General features: G+C 36.4%; 1 protein-coding gene across 11 annotated transcripts in view; it reads right to left on the reverse strand.

The window, feature by feature from the left end:
• Window positions 1-10,150: 10,150 nt before the first annotated feature.
• Window positions 10,151-17,631, reverse strand: part of KLHL13 (kelch like family member 13) — a 410,214-nt gene continuing 402,733 nt past the window's right edge. For all 11 annotated transcript variants that reach the window (XM_055376218.1, XM_055376216.1, XM_055376217.1 and 8 more), the window contains 2 exons: window positions 14,164-14,277; window positions 10,151-11,730 (listed from right to left, as the gene is read on the reverse strand). In XM_055376218.1, the coding sequence (XP_055232193.1) occupies window positions 11,243-11,730; window positions 14,164-14,277 (602 nt within the window). In that variant the 3' untranslated portion in view covers window positions 10,151-11,242. The remainder of the gene's footprint in view (window positions 11,731-14,163; window positions 14,278-17,631) is intronic.

Consider the following 17,631-nt stretch of genomic DNA (forward strand, 5'->3'; position numbering starts at 1 on the left):
CAAAGGGATCAGTTCTTCCATTTATATGCCCTGCTAACTCATTGAGATCTGTTTTTTTAACCTGTGACAACACACAATTTTTGCCTTGGAAGCAAAATTGGCAGTGCCTTCCTGATGGATGAGTGCACGTTCTTTCAAATTCCAGAGACTCTCGATATTTCTATATATCCCCCCTAAGGTTACTGCCAGATATGCTTATGAAACAGAACCAGTCCTGGTAACTCACACGAAGAGGTAAGTAACTGATGGAGATTAAAATGAGAAACCTTCAAAGAGTAGAAAACAAAAAGAGCAGCCACCAGATGTAGGAAATGTACAGTCATGTATTCTAGCCATGTCCCAAGGACTCCTGGACTCCTGACAAAATATTTCTTCCCTGTTCTCTCTGGATGGAATTGTGCCCTGGAGCTGATTTACACTGCCTCAGGAGAAATTATTATTTACATCTCTTCCCAACTCCACTTTCAGGAATGGCACATGGTAGCTTAAAATCAACCATGGTGGAAATATTTATACTACAAATGATATAAATTGGGGCACCTCCCTTTCTTTTCCCCAGACTGTTAAAATGTTTACCTGCATAACACTAAGTATAAATGATTGAGCTTAAATATAAAGAACCCCAAAAAATAGGGGAACACAGAAAGCAGTCAGAAAATATAATTATGTCACAGAACCCCAAGCATTTCACAGAAGTGATTCACCTGGCCCATCTCTTGAATACTTTCCTGTGTTTTTTTGTCCAATCTTGGAGAATGGATATGAAAAGCCTCCTGCAATAATGATCAAAATCCTCCTGTTTGAGATCATGGTACACAGGGTCTATGCCCTGCTTCAATAATTTATAACAAATTTCTCATTACCATTCCTTGTGCATAGCTATGGGTTTTATGTTTTTTCTCTTACAAAAAAAAAGAATCAAACCATACCTCAGAGGTCATGACTCAGTTTCTTCCTGTATTTTGCTCTTGATTCTTCACTTGACATGAGGCTGAATGACATTCAGCCCATTCTGCTGAATAAGCATAGCTTATAGTTCCCTGACTTTCTGATACCCTAGCACTGTGCTCATATGCAGTCATGCGCCACATAACGTTTTGGTCAACAATGAACTGCATATATGATGGTGGTCCCGTTGGATTATAATACCATATTTTTACCATACATACTCTATGTTTAGATACAGAAATACTTACCCTTGTGTTACAATTGCCTATAGTATTCAGTACAGTAACATGCTGTACAGGTTTCTAACCTAAGTGCAACTAGGTGGATACATAAAACCTAGGTGTGTAGTAGGCTATACCATCTAGGTTTGTATAAGTACGCTATGATATTCATACAACTATTAAATCACCTAAAGACATATTTCTCAGAATGTATCCCCATCATTCAGCAATGCATGACTGTACTTCAGGAACTCACCCAGGAGTGAGTGGCAAAGGTAAAAGTTATGAAAATTTTTTGCACCTGCTACCCTGATCTCACAGTCTGAAGTCATAGCCAATGGGGTCTCCCTCACTGATACATGCAAAAGCAGCCCATTCTTGTCCTCTCTCTAACTTTAAGATCTCATATACTCCATAAGATCTTTTTTTACTCACAGACCCTGTATGATATTCTGCCAGTTTCTTGGAAACAGCCTGTATCTTAAATCAAAGATGAAACTCACTATGGCTGGATCTGCTAGTGCTTTACCACAATTTTTCCCTCTTCAGAGTTCAACCTTAGCCTATATTTCCTACTCTCCTTGAAAGTAGTGTGAGAATTAATGTGCACTACATCCAGATCTGGCCAACAAATCTTCCCACCTGCTCTTCAATTGATCCCTCCTCCCTTGTTCTTTCTCAGTGGGTTGGAGATGATAATGGCTGTTTGGGAAGCCATAGATAAAAGACAGTTCCTGAGTGACTGCATGGAAAACAGCTACCGTTAGACCTGGAACACAGTGCTTGACTGTTATATGAGTAAGAAGTAAACATGTTTTGTTTGAGCCATTTTCATTTTGGGTGTGTTTGTTGCATTAGTTTAGCTTACCATAATAAATATAAAAGCTCACTTGTGTTCAATGCCATAGATTTCCCAGGCATGCTTCTCAGGTTTCTGGCTCTGCTTTTGACAGCTCTGAAAAAAATATCACCCTCCCAAATCCCTGATGAAAATTTCTATTGTTAGAAAATTTTTCACTGGTGGTGATCATTAGCCTTTTGAGCCCTTGGGCTAGAACAACCCCTCCTTCTACCACAGGCCCAGCATGTTCAGAGACTTGGCTGAGACATCATACATAGATGGTGCCTACCTTTCTTACTCTTGTACTAGCAAATATTCTAAAATTGTCCTCTTGGGCCACAAAGCCCTCTTCCATTCTGGCTTGAACAAAGGCTTGTATGAGATAGTTGGGGAATAACTGGGGAAATTTTAATATTTAGTGTGTATTTAAATGTGTACTGTGTTAGAAATTAAGAATTTTATTAGGCAGGATAATGGTGTTTGTTTTAAGAGGGAGAATTCCTTCAGTTTTAAATATACATACCAAAGTATTTAGGGGAGAAATGTCATAATGTTAATTATTTGCTTTAAAATACTTTAACAAAAATTAGATTAAGCAAATATGAAAAAATGTTTACAATTGTTACATATAAATGAGTATGTACTTGTTCATTACACTATTCTACTTATCAGTACATTTGAAATTTTTAATATTAAAAATGAAATGAAAAACAAAGTCTATATTCCTTGTAAACAGCTCTCAAGTTATGGGCTTCCTTGCACAATCAAGTTTGAAATATTATGGTGCCCATCTTCTGTCTCTGGTCATTTTGTTATTGTGCCTCATCCTGGCATAAGAGGCTCAATGGTTTTGTGAAATGGGTGGGAGGGCACAGTAATAAAAAATCTTCCTTCCCTGGCTGCCCCATGACTCTGACTGTGCCCTTCCTAAACTCATCCAGGCCTACATGGAATATCTAAGACTCATATTGACCTGAACTTTAGCATGAGGGAGAAGGCAGAAGATGGGTGTACTCCCAATGGTGTGTATGCGTAAGTCAACTCTTCTTGCCAACTCACTCACTTGAAAATCCTGAAGAACAGATCTCTAACTATGACCTCCTCTACCCTCCTCACAGGATCAGTTTTGCTGACTGCCCACCACTACCACACCTCTAGCTTGCCATGTTCTTGGAAACCTTTTTTATCTCTATCAGTTGTCCCAGACATTTTATTCTGGGTCCCAAATTAGTGGAGACTTATGACCTGTATGCACACATTCAGAAGCTTTCCAAATGTATCCACACCTTCCTTGCAACCTTCTTAATTCCTCTAGCAGGATAGTACCTTATCATCTCACTGACATGAGGCTGTCAAAAGCCAATTAGGTTTAATATGGGCAACCTTCTAATAAAGGACCGGAAAGAAGACACAAAATATGATAAGGAAGGTCACAGATGTCCCAACTTTATGACTTCTTGCCGCCTTCGGGCACCTGCTCCTGTGTCCAAGTATCTTGACCTCCACTCACTCTAATTTGTCCCACAGACACAGCTCTAGGGCAGGGGATTTTCTCTCTGATGGAGGGCGCAAGACTTTTGTGCAGCACTATGCCTCTGCTTCTTCCTTCCTGCCATAGAGCAGGAATATAAATGTTTAAGGCTAGAACATGCTAAATGTGTTTGGGTACCCTGCTGCCACATTCCCAGCTATTCCAGACCGAGTCTTGTTACTAAGATTTGCTACAGCAACTTCATCTCATATTTGTTGTGTTTAACTAAGTGCTTGGTGGCTTCCTTTTTAAGTAGTCTAAAACAAATGCTTCGAGATATTAGCTCAGATTCTGCCATATTTTGTCATTTTGCATTTGCTTTTCTACCTAAACCAAGATAGCATGCAGTGAAGGCAATCAGTTATGAGATGCAACAGTGCAAATTCTCCCTCCCTGGCTGCCTCCCATTCTTGGCCATAATGATGGCTTTTTGAACACTGGAAAGCCTGAATGCATGCCCGAGCTTTGGTGAGGTGGAAAGTAGAAAATTGTATGGTACTCACTGACTCTTGAGTAGAGATCAGCTCTCTTCATGGATTCTGTCAACTTTTTAGAAATATCTGGCCTTTTGACAGGCAAACACATACATTTTCCTTTGGACATCAGGAGGGTAACTGTACCTTGACCTAGCTATTGTTGTAGACATCAATTTGGGGGACTGCTTGGCACGAATAACTTCCTTGTTCATGGGAAAAGTATCTTTTGTAGGGATTGAGTCACCAGCATTCATATCAGCACTCAGGCCCTTTGGCAGAGCCATTGCTTATTGATCCAAAGGTAAGTATTTGAGCTAAACCTGGTCAATGACTGTGATTACCAAGGAGTCTTTAACTGGTGATGCGGAGTGGGTGACATTTTCTTTATGGTGGGGAGAGCTGGAAGTTTTGGGAGCTCCCAATCACAGTCAGTACCATGTCAAGGAAGCTGGTCTGCAGGAGGAGGCAATGAATCTCACCCTCAGAGAAAAGCAGAGTCACAGAGCACTGTCAGCATTTCTTTCTTCCTCCAGTTTTTACTGTATCCTAGTTTCAGCTCTGGTCTTCCTAAGGTTTTGAGAGATGCCCCACTACTGGTCTACTATGTTTTTCCTTTTAGTCTAAGCTGGTTGGAGTTTAGTTTCTGTGGCTTACAATCAGGGCTTCTTTTCATTCCACATTTACTAATGTCTACCAGAACTACCGTTCCTTTTGGGATATGCTTTCATTAAGAGATTTGCATAAGGAATTTAAAAGCCTACTACTAAGATTGTGTACCATTTATGGTACATTTGGTGCTATGTGTTCTCCTCAAATGTAGCTATCATGCAAATTCCTCTAAGATCAGGAGGGAACCTATAGGTAGTTGTCTTCCTCTGGGTTTTGGTTTTAATTACCAAGGAAATGAGTAAGTTTTAAGACATGAGAACTGAGAAATCAGACTTTAGGTAATGTATTTCTCTGCATCTTGCTCTTTGGTGTCAGGACTTTGAGCAATCTAGAAAACTTGAGTGTGCTCCTCAGTGGTGGTGGGAGGAAGGCTTTTGTTATACAGAGTATATGGTCAGCAGCTAGTGAACAGTGTTTTCAGCCATTTTTGATCAGGCCCTACATTAAGAAATATTTACAATGCAACTCTGTGTGTGTGTGTGTGTGTGTGTGTGTGTGTGTGTGTATTGTTTTGTGAACATTTTTATTATATATACCTATATGGGTATGTATATGTGTATAAATATATATGTATACATAAATATGTAATATGTGTATATATACACATATGTAACCAAAATAAGAATTCACAAAAACCTTAAAATTATGATGTATAGTACACTCTATGTTTTATTCCATTTCTGTAAAAAATGTCGCTTATAATCCACTAAAATCAATTTTAGAATGAACACCAGCTGTACCAGCTGTTCTCAATCTTTCTGGTCTCAGTACTCTTTAACACTCTTAAAATTTTTTGAGCACACGAAAGAGGTTTTGTTCATGTGGATTATATCTATTGATGTTTACTGCATTCAAAATGAAATATGAGAATATTTTTATATACAAGCATGTATAAACTCATATTCTATTACCTGACTGATCAACTATATCATTATGCATTCTTTAGCCTCTGGAAAACTCCACTATACATTTGTGGGGAAATGAGAGTGAAACAGGCAAATGATGTCTTAGTATTGTGATGAAAATGATTTTGACCTTGTGAACCCTCTGAAGTGGTCTCAGGGACACCAGTGTGCCTAGACCACATTTTGAGAATTTTTGTACTAGTAAGTTATGACCAGACTTTGAAAAATACTAATCTAGAAAAAGCCCAAGCTGATTACGGACAAACTGAACAAAGTAAATCCAATTAGCTAAATTTCCTTTCCCTATGTGTTTTCCTTTTGTTCTTCCTGAGTGAGAAGGGTATTATGGTTAATTCCATAATGATTTCATATAAGATAATTAGTCTAAGCCAATCCATGCATGAAATTCCCCTAGCAACTGGGCCAGGGGTAGTCATATCTCCTAAGCTGACTCCATCAGACTGAAAAAAAGGATTTAAATTCCATGGTTGGGGAGAGGTTTTCTCTCTCTGGGTCTTAACTAGAGATGATACTGGCAATACAGGTTTGCAAAGCTATTGCAAATGGAATGTAAAGAAAAAAAAAACCCTAGGTGTTTGAGGACATTTAGCTATACCATGCCTGAGTCTTCTTTTACCTCCAAGAAGGCATTGAAGATTTGTGAGAAAACACATTTCCTTATTGTTAAAATTTGGGGTTTTCTGCTTCTTGTAGTAAAAGGCATCCAATACACTGAGGATTTAGAGAAACCTTATGAAATATCCCATCCTGATTTTTGCTGAGTTTCAGAGTATTTTGAAGGACAAGTTGTATATGACTCTATCTAGCACAGAACCAGCAAGTTGGTAGTTGGTGTAATTAATGAGAGATTTGCAACAGGAAGTTGTACCTCAGAGGATAGGTGCTAGGATTTCAAAGAGAAGCTACCCTTTCCCTACGAGTACTCTCTCATTTCCACCTTTGTGGCCACAGAAACTGTATTTTATTAGGGCAGGCCCTCATTTCTTTATAGCCTTCCACTCATTTTACAAAGACCTATTCCTATGACTCTGCTCAGATGTTGCTTCTTTACACCCATCATAGCCTCAAGCACAATACAGTGTAAGTACCTATCTCCCCAATTAGACTGAGCTCATGATGGCAGGAATTGTTTTATTCATCTTTGTAGCCTTAGGACTTTTCATTGACTGATACGAAATAGGTTCACAATAAATTTATGTTGAAAGAATAAATGAATGGTAATGAAATATGCTTTTGTAATGGGGGGGTCAGCAAACTACAGCCTGTCGACCAAATCTGGTATGGCTCATGAGCTAAGAATGGCCTTCACATTTTTAAATGGTTGAAAGAAGTCAAAAGAATATTGTGTAATACATGAAAATTATATGAAGTTCAAATTCCAGTGTCTATAAAGTTTTATTGAAACACATCCACACTCATTCATTTACATATTGTCTGTGTCTGCCTTCACACTGCAACAGCAAAGTTGAGTAGCTGTGATGAAGACCATATGGCGCACAAAGATTAAAATATTTGCTGGCTCTTTACAGAAAGTTTGCCAAGCCCTGTTGTAATATCCCCTCTTTTTTTCTTTCGATAAATGTATGGCCTTTAGTCTCACTTTTTTAATTCAATCTTTTTTTATCTTAATCACATTGCCAAATAACACATACAAGGTAAAGATGCATTTGACAAAGATTTGATAATACTTGATAACACATGATTAGTAAGGAATGCTAAATGTAAATAGAGATGAAATATCCACTATGAGATATGAATTATGCAAATTAGGTTCATTGATGAAATAAATGTTTTAATTGTCTGGCATCACTATTGCTTAATTATGCAAACATCTGATTTGATCATGTCAATATTCAGTATTTTTTAAACTGACAAATGCCCAACACATTACTTAATTGTTGAACTTCACTTACTACACATTACAAAATTGCATCCTAAATATTGCATTGATGTATTTTGTATCAGAAGTTAATGCATTGGTGTATTAGAATGTATTTTATACCAGAAAATGATGTATTGATGTATCAGAACATACTTTATATAGTATATACAAAAATAATGCTGATTTTTAAATAATTGTGTATAAACAATGTACTCATAATTGGCAATAGTTATCTTGATATGTGGAAGACCATGACTTTTTTCTTCCTTCTTATACTTTTCAATTTTTCTATATTTTGCATTTTTATAAATACCAGAAGTTTTAAACACCGAATTATTTGACCGATTTAAAATAAAACTCCCCATCTCTAAGAACTTGCTTTGCATTTACTTTTCTTCCTGCCTACTCACAAAGCTATTTGATGTGCAAAGGACTAAACCTGTGGTTTTGTGGCTGAAAATGAAAAACACAAGGAAAGGCATAGGAGTTAAGAATAAAATTAGAGCCACAGCCAACTTTCCACACAAGAATGTTTGCTTACTATTCTTGTGGGAGGAAAACATGCAAAGGCCCTTGAAATGAGAAAATAAAAGGTCACATGGTGGAACTAATTAAATAAGACACTACTTAATTGCCCTGTGGTGCACCCTGTCATGGGCTAATATGGAATTATTTTAGCAACTCCCAAAGAAATATTACATAGGTATGTATTTAAGTATGCATGTATATTTTAGTCTCTAAAGTAATTTTAGAAAGGAAAGAGTTTCAGGTCATAATTTCACTTTTCAGGGCAAATACTGATTATCAGATGAATTTTCTAAAAATTATAGAAATAGGCAAATTCTTTCTTCATTTTTCATATTCCAGTAATCTTGACCAAGAAGGAAAATCACAAACCTTTTGAGATTTAGTGAATTCTGTAACTCCTCTTTCAAGTAGGCTAAGAACTTAAGAGCAAATATGAGAAATGTTTATAAAGCCAACTAATAACTGGCAGGTATTTTTTCATAAATAGTTAATTCACTTAAAGCAAAATGTGTAATAACTTTCCAGCTGTTAGAATTGTTTAGTAACAGCACCTACAGTAAAGTGTGAAATAAATTGCTATTCTAAATAACATACATAGGTGCAGAAAAGCTACGTTGTCAAAAAGAAGTGGATATGTATGTTTTGTGTTATTCCCTGTGGCAGACTGCTAGAAGATCACCAGCCCCATTTCTTCTTCTTTCTGGGCACACAGCTTTCTGATATTTTCTAGTTTTCTTTGTGTTTGCATGTAGCCACAGAACTGACTTCTGGCCACTAGAATGTGGGTACAGGTGATGTGGGTAGAGGTAATGTATGCTTCTTTCAAGCCTGACCACTATAGCCCTCCCACCTGCAATCCTCCATTTTTCTTCTTCTGACTGACTGGAGAGGACTCTGAGAACCTAAAAGGGGGAGGCCACAAGATGGAAAGAACCTTTGCTGCTCGGAGAAGAGTCACCTGATCAGGCATGCCCCCATGCCTGATCGTTGTTTCTGAATTATCAATCTGTCTTATATACTCCTTGTATTAGTCCATTTTCACATTCCTATGAAGAAATATCCAAGACTGGGTAGTTTATAAAGAAAAAAGAGGTTTAATGGACTCACAGTTCCACACAGCTGGGGAGGCCTCGCAATCATGGCAGAAGGTGAAGGGGGAGCAAAAGCATGTCTTACATGGTGGCAGGCAAGAGAGCGTGTGCAGAGGAACTGCCCTTTATAAAACCATCAGATCTCATGAGACTTATCCACTATCACGAGAACAGCATAGGAAAAACCCATCCCCCTGATTCAATTACCTCCCACCGGGTCCCTATGAGAGCTACAATTCAAGATGAGATTTGGATGGAGACACAGTCAAACCATATAATGCCTCCATTTTTAGACAGGTGTTAACTATGTGCAAATGCCTGAATTCACTCTGCCTATAAGCAGAGAACTGATAGCATTGACCAGCTGCTCTGACTTAAGAACAATAATGCTCAAGAGGGATTTTCAAATTCATACCAAGCTTTTCCTATTGAGAAAATTGTTTCCTTAATTATTTAACTCAAGATAGACGCAGTGACATCTGCACTGCTAATTACCTAATGGTAAAGAAATTTGGAGTCTCACTAGTTGTATTATCATAGCCCTAAATTTTTGGCTCAGATTTAATCTGATCATCTGCAGATAAAGTAGAGAGGATCACAATATGATGCTAATATAATTCTCAAATAATCTTTCACAAAAACATTTTTCCTTTGGGATCCCAGGTCAAGACAAATCTCTAAGGTAATTTTACACAATCCCTTCTCATCAGGCAAGATGGATCCTCTTGAAGATCAGAGAGACTAAACTCGCAATTGTAACTGCTCTTCTGGTTTAGACACGGCTCGCAGTTCTTCTGTGGTGATGAAAAGCCAGTTAGCATCTTCCATAATCTAATTCCCCAAACACAACCAGCAATGAGTTTTGATGAATAAGTTTAGATTTTGTCAAATTCTTTTTTTCCTTGAATAAAAAGGCATATTCACTCATCCAAGCTGCTCAGAGCTGTAAATTCTGATCACATTTTGCCATGCCAAAAATATAGATATTTAATCAAAGGAAGTCAAATCAGACAATAATGGGATGTCTCAGACCAAAATGACATTAAATGTTTTTATTGAACAAAAAAAGATAAAACATGGAAGTTGAATTTACTGAGCAAAAGCAGCTCTCCAGGTGAAGCTGCTATACTTTGTGCTAAATAACCTTATGAACTGAGTATACAGAATACATATAATATGCAAGTTACCTCAACAGCAAAGGAGGAGTAGAATACAGTTTTTGAAGATAAAATCTGGTCAAGTGACAAATTTTGTTGCTCAAAATTTCTAGCCCTTATCCACCTAAATTCTGTATGGTTCTACATATATGCATTCCGTATGTGCATACTGAATTCCCATTTTAATGGAAGCTGCTTTTTGGAAGAATTCTTTTTAATTTCACATTTCTTTGATGTGCCACTCAATTTTTAAAAAAATTATATTTGACATATGTGTATGTGTGTATGTGTATGTATGTATACACACTTCAAAAACACCAAACCCTTGTTTATAAGTAGAGGGTTCATGCTGCTTTTTAAATTAATATTAGTGAATTTAAGCTACTTCTCCTGTGTGTCTAAGAAACTTTGTGTTCTCAATGCACCCACACAGTCAAGTGGGTTGACAGATATGTCAAAAATACTTTATGAAAAGAGGGAGGTAGCTCATGCGAGTTGGCAACCTTTTGTGTATTGTTTCCTGTTCAAGCAGGCTGCCTCCCTTTGACATCTCACAGTCAAAGATGAAAGGAAAACTTTTTACTTGAAGCCTAGTGAGCACAGTTGTACATTTACTATAATCCACCTTCAACTTGGCTTATTGGGTTTACAAATGTAAGATGACAAATACCTTACACCCAATACACAGCATTTAAAAAGTACTGAAGAAACATTTTATAGACAATACTTTTTTTTTCATATGTTAAACATCAGCTTCTATGGGATACATTTCCAGAATGGTTGTGTTACCACTTTATAAACATTCTAGGCCAAACAAAGAGCACAAATAACATCAATGTTGTCTTTTTTCCAATATCTGTATCAATTACCAAAGGGTAATCCTAACATATATACTACTTAAGGGGGAAAAAGAAGAGAATTTATGACACATTGCAAAGATAGAACTACAGCATCTTAGTTGTAGAGATGATCTTAAGGTGCAGAAAGAGGGGACTCTCTAGAAGGTGATGGTGTGGTTTCTTCTGGTGGAAAAACTGTGAGTGTGCAAGCACGAATGCCACCAAGGGATTCTGGGAGATCAAAAACCTTATGCCATTCATCTTTATCTGGATCATATTTCTGCACTATCTCTACCATACAACGATTATTCCAAGAATACCCCCCAACCACATAGATTTTATTTTCGAAGACAGCGACCCCAACATCACTCTGCCCTCTTAACATGGCAGCAATTGGGGTCCACTGGTCAAGGATAGGTGAATAGTATTCACAGCTTAGGACATCATCATAATCACTTGTTCCTCTGAAGTGATTGCCACCAATGACATAGAGCCTTTCTCCCACTGTACACATGCAATGCAGACCTCTGACAGTGGTCATTGGCGCCTTCTGGATCCATTTGTCAGTATCAGGGTCAAAGCACATGAGCTCCTTTTGGAAAGTATCATGAGTAATTCCTCCTAAAGAATGAAAACAATAGTTTTGAAGTAAATAGATTATTATAGAAATGCAAAAGTAATTAAAGGAGCTCTGTCACAGATAACTTTTAGTCACACATTATGACATATAGCTTATCAATACTGTTCTTAGGACTGTCTTCCCTCTATAAATACATTCTCTGGATTAAAAGTAAAGAAAATAGCATTTTCATCTTCTTAAAGAACAAAACAATTACTTTTTTTGCAATCACTTACATTATTGCAATGACTTTCTCAAATGTAGATCCATGGTATTTAAAAGCTTTGCTGAAGGAAAATATATTTTGATCACTGATAGAGTTGGGTCTGTAGTAAATTCCAACTACAAAGCATCGTTCACTACTTACTGCCTTTTAGTGGGTACCCTCTGGGTGCTGAGCACTGGGCTAGAGCACATTAAATTCCAGGTTCTCATTTCCTCACTTGTCACAAAACAATATCTACTCTAGTTATTGCATCAGGATTGTGACTCTGAAGTGAGATATTTATCAAAATGCTTTGAAAAAGTTGAAAGTCTTGCACATGTGTAAAAGCTTATAAGAATATTCAGAATTGTTTATGTTTATAGAGTTTTCTGTGGGCAGAGTGAGGGTGGATAATGTCATCTGTTATCAGAATGCATATTTAAAAATCTAAAGAATTAGAATGCTGAATATACGTGGAATTTTATACATGCACCAATTTGTTGTTAATCTAATTTAGTCTGTATCATCTACAAAGTGTACTCTTAGATCACATATAAACCAGTCTCTACAATGAAAGTATTAAACGATACCTTCTGTAGACAAGGGAAAGAAGTAAGCTAATCTTTAGTCAAATCATTCAAAGCTTTACTGTCAAATGGCCAGATGCCAATCACTATCACTGTTTCCTTCTGCTTTTAAAAAATATTTTCCTTGTGCTTTACAGAATTCCCAGAAAGCAAAACAGTGTTCATTGTTTTGAAAATCAGCTATAGTTTCTAACCACTCTTGATTGGGAAGGTCATTTCTGCAATATACGCCAGTTATGCCAAAACACCACTAAAACAATTCAGGTGTCATTTTTCTCAGAGGAGTTGGAGCTCTCATTATAATGGTACAGCAGCTGCCCACATAAAATAGATAGATGGTGTAAATCATTGATTAATGGGAGCATATTTATTACCTGGATGGCTCTTCCAATATAAGACATTCTGTAGTTGCTCATGAATTTAACACCAGAAACCTGCCAATCATATACTACAGGCCTTTCATTGATTCTTACTGATTAAAAATTTCACAAGGCAGTGGTCAATCAGGTCACAAATAGTGCCTTTACACCCTTGGTCTCTAGTAATGTAACTGCTGGCCTGGCACTGGCAGGCCTTCATATGGGGAAGAATTGTCCCAGGCAGAGTGTGTCAGGGCCAAATGATAATAACCTGACTAACGAAGTTAAATGTCAATACCAGAGGTGGTCATTACATTAAAGTGAGACTTCTTCCTAAATTCTACAGGAGAATGAAAGCAGAAAATGCATTAAAAAAAGAAAGAAATTCTACAGTAGATTGATTTAAACACCAACAATTTGAGAATGAAAGTTGCTACTGGGACACTGTGAACAAACTATAGCCATTTCAGAATTTTTTAACAGAAAAATATATCTTCATGTGCATAAAATACAGATAATCAGCACAGAAATATTTATGCAATGACACCATAGTAGAATCCCCTTATAATGCTAAGGAAGAAGGAAACCCATATTATGGACTATACTGAAAGAGAGAATGAACATTATTATGTACTATTATGCATATTGGAAGAACGTTTTATGCATAGGAGAACTTATATGTTATATAATGATACACTCCTTCACATAGTTTAGCTAAATCTTAAATAAAATGAATTAATTGTTGCTACAGAAACTATGAATGGTGTTTATCAGAATACAGAGCATAGGGACTGGAAAGCAAAATTTGAATGCTTTCCAATTTTTTCTAAGTTATACCTTACAACAGGATTGGTTTACTAGTACTCTTATAAATTTACAGAATGCCCAAGGCATTCATATGCAAATACACACAAAAATAGTTTCTAAAATCAACATAAATTATATTTTGATTCTCGGTTTTTCTGGATTTTTTTTTTGAGGTGGAGTCTCGCTCTTTCACACAGGCTGGAGTACAGTGGCGCAATCTCAGCTCACTGCCACCTCCGTCTTCCGGGTTCAAGAGATTCTCCTGCCTCAGCCTCCCAAGTAGCTGGGATTACAGACGTGCACCACCACACCCAGTTAATTTTTGTATTTTTAATAGACACAGGATTTCACCATGTTGGCCCGCCTGGTCTCAAACTCCTGACACCTGAATTATTATTATTACTACCACTATATGGAAAGATAACCATATAGTTAAAAGCTTATATATTATATTGTGTTCACATGATACTTGTTTACCTGAAATATACATCACTCCTCCATACACAGTTCCAGCATGGCCATAGTGGGGCTCACTCATTTTGGCAACATAGGTCCATTCATTTGTTCTTGGATTGTAACATTCTACTGTGGCTGTTAAAAAAAAAAAAGAAAAGAAAATTATTTTTAACTTCAAATTTAGCAATTAATTATTTTTCTCTTAAGTGGAACAGTAATAATATCCAAACACTTGAAACATATCTATTATAGCTATGATAGATATGTGTAAGACTTTGGGGGGAGCTCTTACAGTAATTATTGAGACTATATTAATAATATAAACCATTAGTACATGTTACATTAGACTAGATAGTGTAAGAATCTAACAAATTTCTGTCATTGCAGAAATCACTAAGATTTATTCTGTAATCTGCTTACATATTTATAATTTGACATTTCTCCATTTTCTTTGCTCTAAAAACATAGGAAGAAAGGATGAAAAAAATCAAAAGAAATGAAAAACTCCTCAATTCTGGGTCCCCATGTTGATAGAAACAAACGTTAATACATAAGAAGCAAACTTTTACATTGAGAATGAAAATATACACACTTCTTGGTTTATGTTCTGAAGCCCACTGCTTTAATTCATATACAGACTACAAAATGGACACTGATAATAATTTCTCTACATTTATACTTTAAAGCTAATAGTTCGTATATACCCACCATCATTGCAGCCAGTACTACTCTTAACCTGAAGATGGTTGGCGGCATAATATAAAGATCTTTATTAAGAATACTTCCTGTCAGTAATGTATTTATCATCTTTTAACATAATGTATTTTGGAGAAGTGACCTCAACTCACTTAAGTATCTTTCAATCAGTCTGTTATAACCTCAAGAACAGAACAATGTCACCAAGAAAGATGGAAAATGTAATCACTTTTTAAAAGGCAGAAAAGCTATTAAGAGAACTCATCAAAAGCATGAGGTCTAGATTGACTTGAAAAGTTCATATTATTTATTGCAGACACTGCCAACTGCTAATCCAATTTCTTGCGTCCCCCAACCCTACTTTTTTAAACTAACAGAACCACAACACTGCTTAGGGAAGCACTGCACCAAGCTAAAAACAAAATTTAATTTAGCAGGTTCCCTTGAAGCTTTGCTCCACCATATGATATAGTTCTGGGCAGCGACGGGTAAGCAGAAGTTTATTGAGTAGGACAATTTGATCAAGCCACTGGAATTAGGTTTAGCTACTTGCAACCAAATGCAATCCTGATGAATCAACCTTTGAATGAGATTCTCTACTTAAAAAAAAATAACATGGTGACAGGCAAAACACACACACACACAGAGAGAGAGAGAGAGAGAGAAAGACTACTTTTCCGCTCTATTCAATAATTTCATCATCAAATTCACTACGCAAAGTATGCTTTTCTCCTCCAAGCACACCTATATTATGCCACTTCTTGTATCTCTCTACTGACTTCCTTTTCCACTTACTTTAGCTTTGAATTTTCAGTCTTATTTCAAAGGCTTTTACTATTCTCATTTTTACCTACTGCTTTGTTGGCTTTGTTCATTGCTTTAGGCCTGGATCCTTGCCAATTCTATTTCTTTTAAACCCTATTTCTAAAATTAATAACAAGTTAAACTGCCACATGCCCCAGTACTGTTTTTTTTTTAACTATTTCCAGTCACTGAATGCCTTTTCAAATGTTCATTTCCATTTGCCTTTGGCATGACTTTTACCTAACGGACAAGCAAAATCCTACATTATTATTCTCTCTCTCTCTCTCTCCTTCTCTCTCTCTCTCGCCACATAAGAGAAAACCTAGTGCATTGATTGGTACTTGGCATTAGCAAAGCCATTAATGGGAAGGTTTTAGAAGTAATTAAACCACACATCCTATCAGAAACGGGGTCTAAAAAGACTTCCAGATATCATCTCCATCTGCTTGAAGCCAAAGACAGGATTCACTATAGTTTTACACTTTTCTTAATGCGGGACTCTGACTTAAACTTAGAAATTTTTGGATTGTAACTGTCCTTTCTTATGTTTAATTCAAACTGTTCCAATGTGATTTCCATTAGTTTCTTCTTATTCTTTTTATAGTGGAGTTAGAATTTGAATACTTATTCACTTTTTATTATTATTAATATTTTCCTATGTAGAAAGATAATTCCTCTGTCAGTGACTTAATTGCATTTTCCCCTAATAGTGGTTATAAGAATCCATTTGTACTTTCTCACACAGGAGGCCCTCAGTTCAAGATAGCTATTAACCACCAATAACAAAATTACTATATAATAGTCCATCGTTCTTAAGCTTTTTTCCAGCTAAAAATGCATCTCCTTTAGCTGTTCCAGGCATTTAATTTTTATTGACAACTTTTATTGTCATGCAATTCTCCATGCAGAATTGCTATTGTTATCAGTAAAATCAATAGTATTTTATTTTAAAATAAAATACATCTAATTAAAAAGTAGATACACATGCTCTTATTTCCATTTTCCATATTTACACGACACTCAGATATAGGTTAGTACCAACAACTCTGATGGGAAGAGGGAGTAAGGGATGATACAAGGCAAAGAGTTGGAGCCACAAAGCAGTGCTTCAATCGTAGTCTATAAGAGTTGGAAATGGTAAAGAGGCAACTGGAAAAATCTAGAGCAGGTGGCAGCAAACCTCAGTCCATAGGCCAAATCCAGTCTACTTCCTGTTTTGTAGGGCCCAAAAGATAGAAATATGAATGATTTTACATTTTTTACACATTGAAAAAGAATCAAGACTATTTTGTAACTTATGAAAATTCTATAAAATTCAAATTTCATGTTCACAAATAAAGCTTTATTGGAGCACAGCCTCACTCATTTGTTTATGGATTATGTAGGGTTGCTTTTACACTACAACAGCAGAGTTGATTACTTGTGACAGAGATTGAATGGCCCACAAAGCTGGGAATATACTCTTTCTGGCCCTTTACAAAAGTTTGCTGGCCCCTAATCTAGAGAATTAACTTCAGTAGTTTGGTGGCCTAGTGTTTACATTAAAGAATCTCTCCAATTTAAGAATTATACTTAGGTTGGTTATCTCACATATATCAGGAGTTCTTATTTTCTGAGATAATTCCATAGGAATCCAGAATCGGTCCAAGAAGAGGATGTGGAATTTATTTGTTCTTTAAGATTAGGAAAGAGATCAGCCTAAAGAAAATCATTTAAACAATGATGGCTGTCATACAGGGGAGATGGACTCTAGGAACATAGAACGCTGGTGAGTGATCAAGAAACCCCCAAATCCTTTGGGGGGTATAGAGGCATTTAATAAATTTTAGTAGTTTTATTGTGCATGTATTTGAAAAACATCTAACATGTTTTCTATAAGTTATTTCATTATTTGAAACCTTAACTTATTAATATTTAACTGAAGTGAAAGATATTGGAGCTGTCATATTCTTCTTCAATATAGGAAGCCTCAATAGAAGATTGATTTCT

The sequence above is a fragment of the Gorilla gorilla genome, chromosome X (assembly GCF_029281585.2).
Source record: "Gorilla gorilla gorilla isolate KB3781 chromosome X, NHGRI_mGorGor1-v2.1_pri, whole genome shotgun sequence".
Lineage (NCBI taxonomy): Eukaryota > Metazoa > Chordata > Mammalia > Primates > Hominidae > Gorilla > Gorilla gorilla.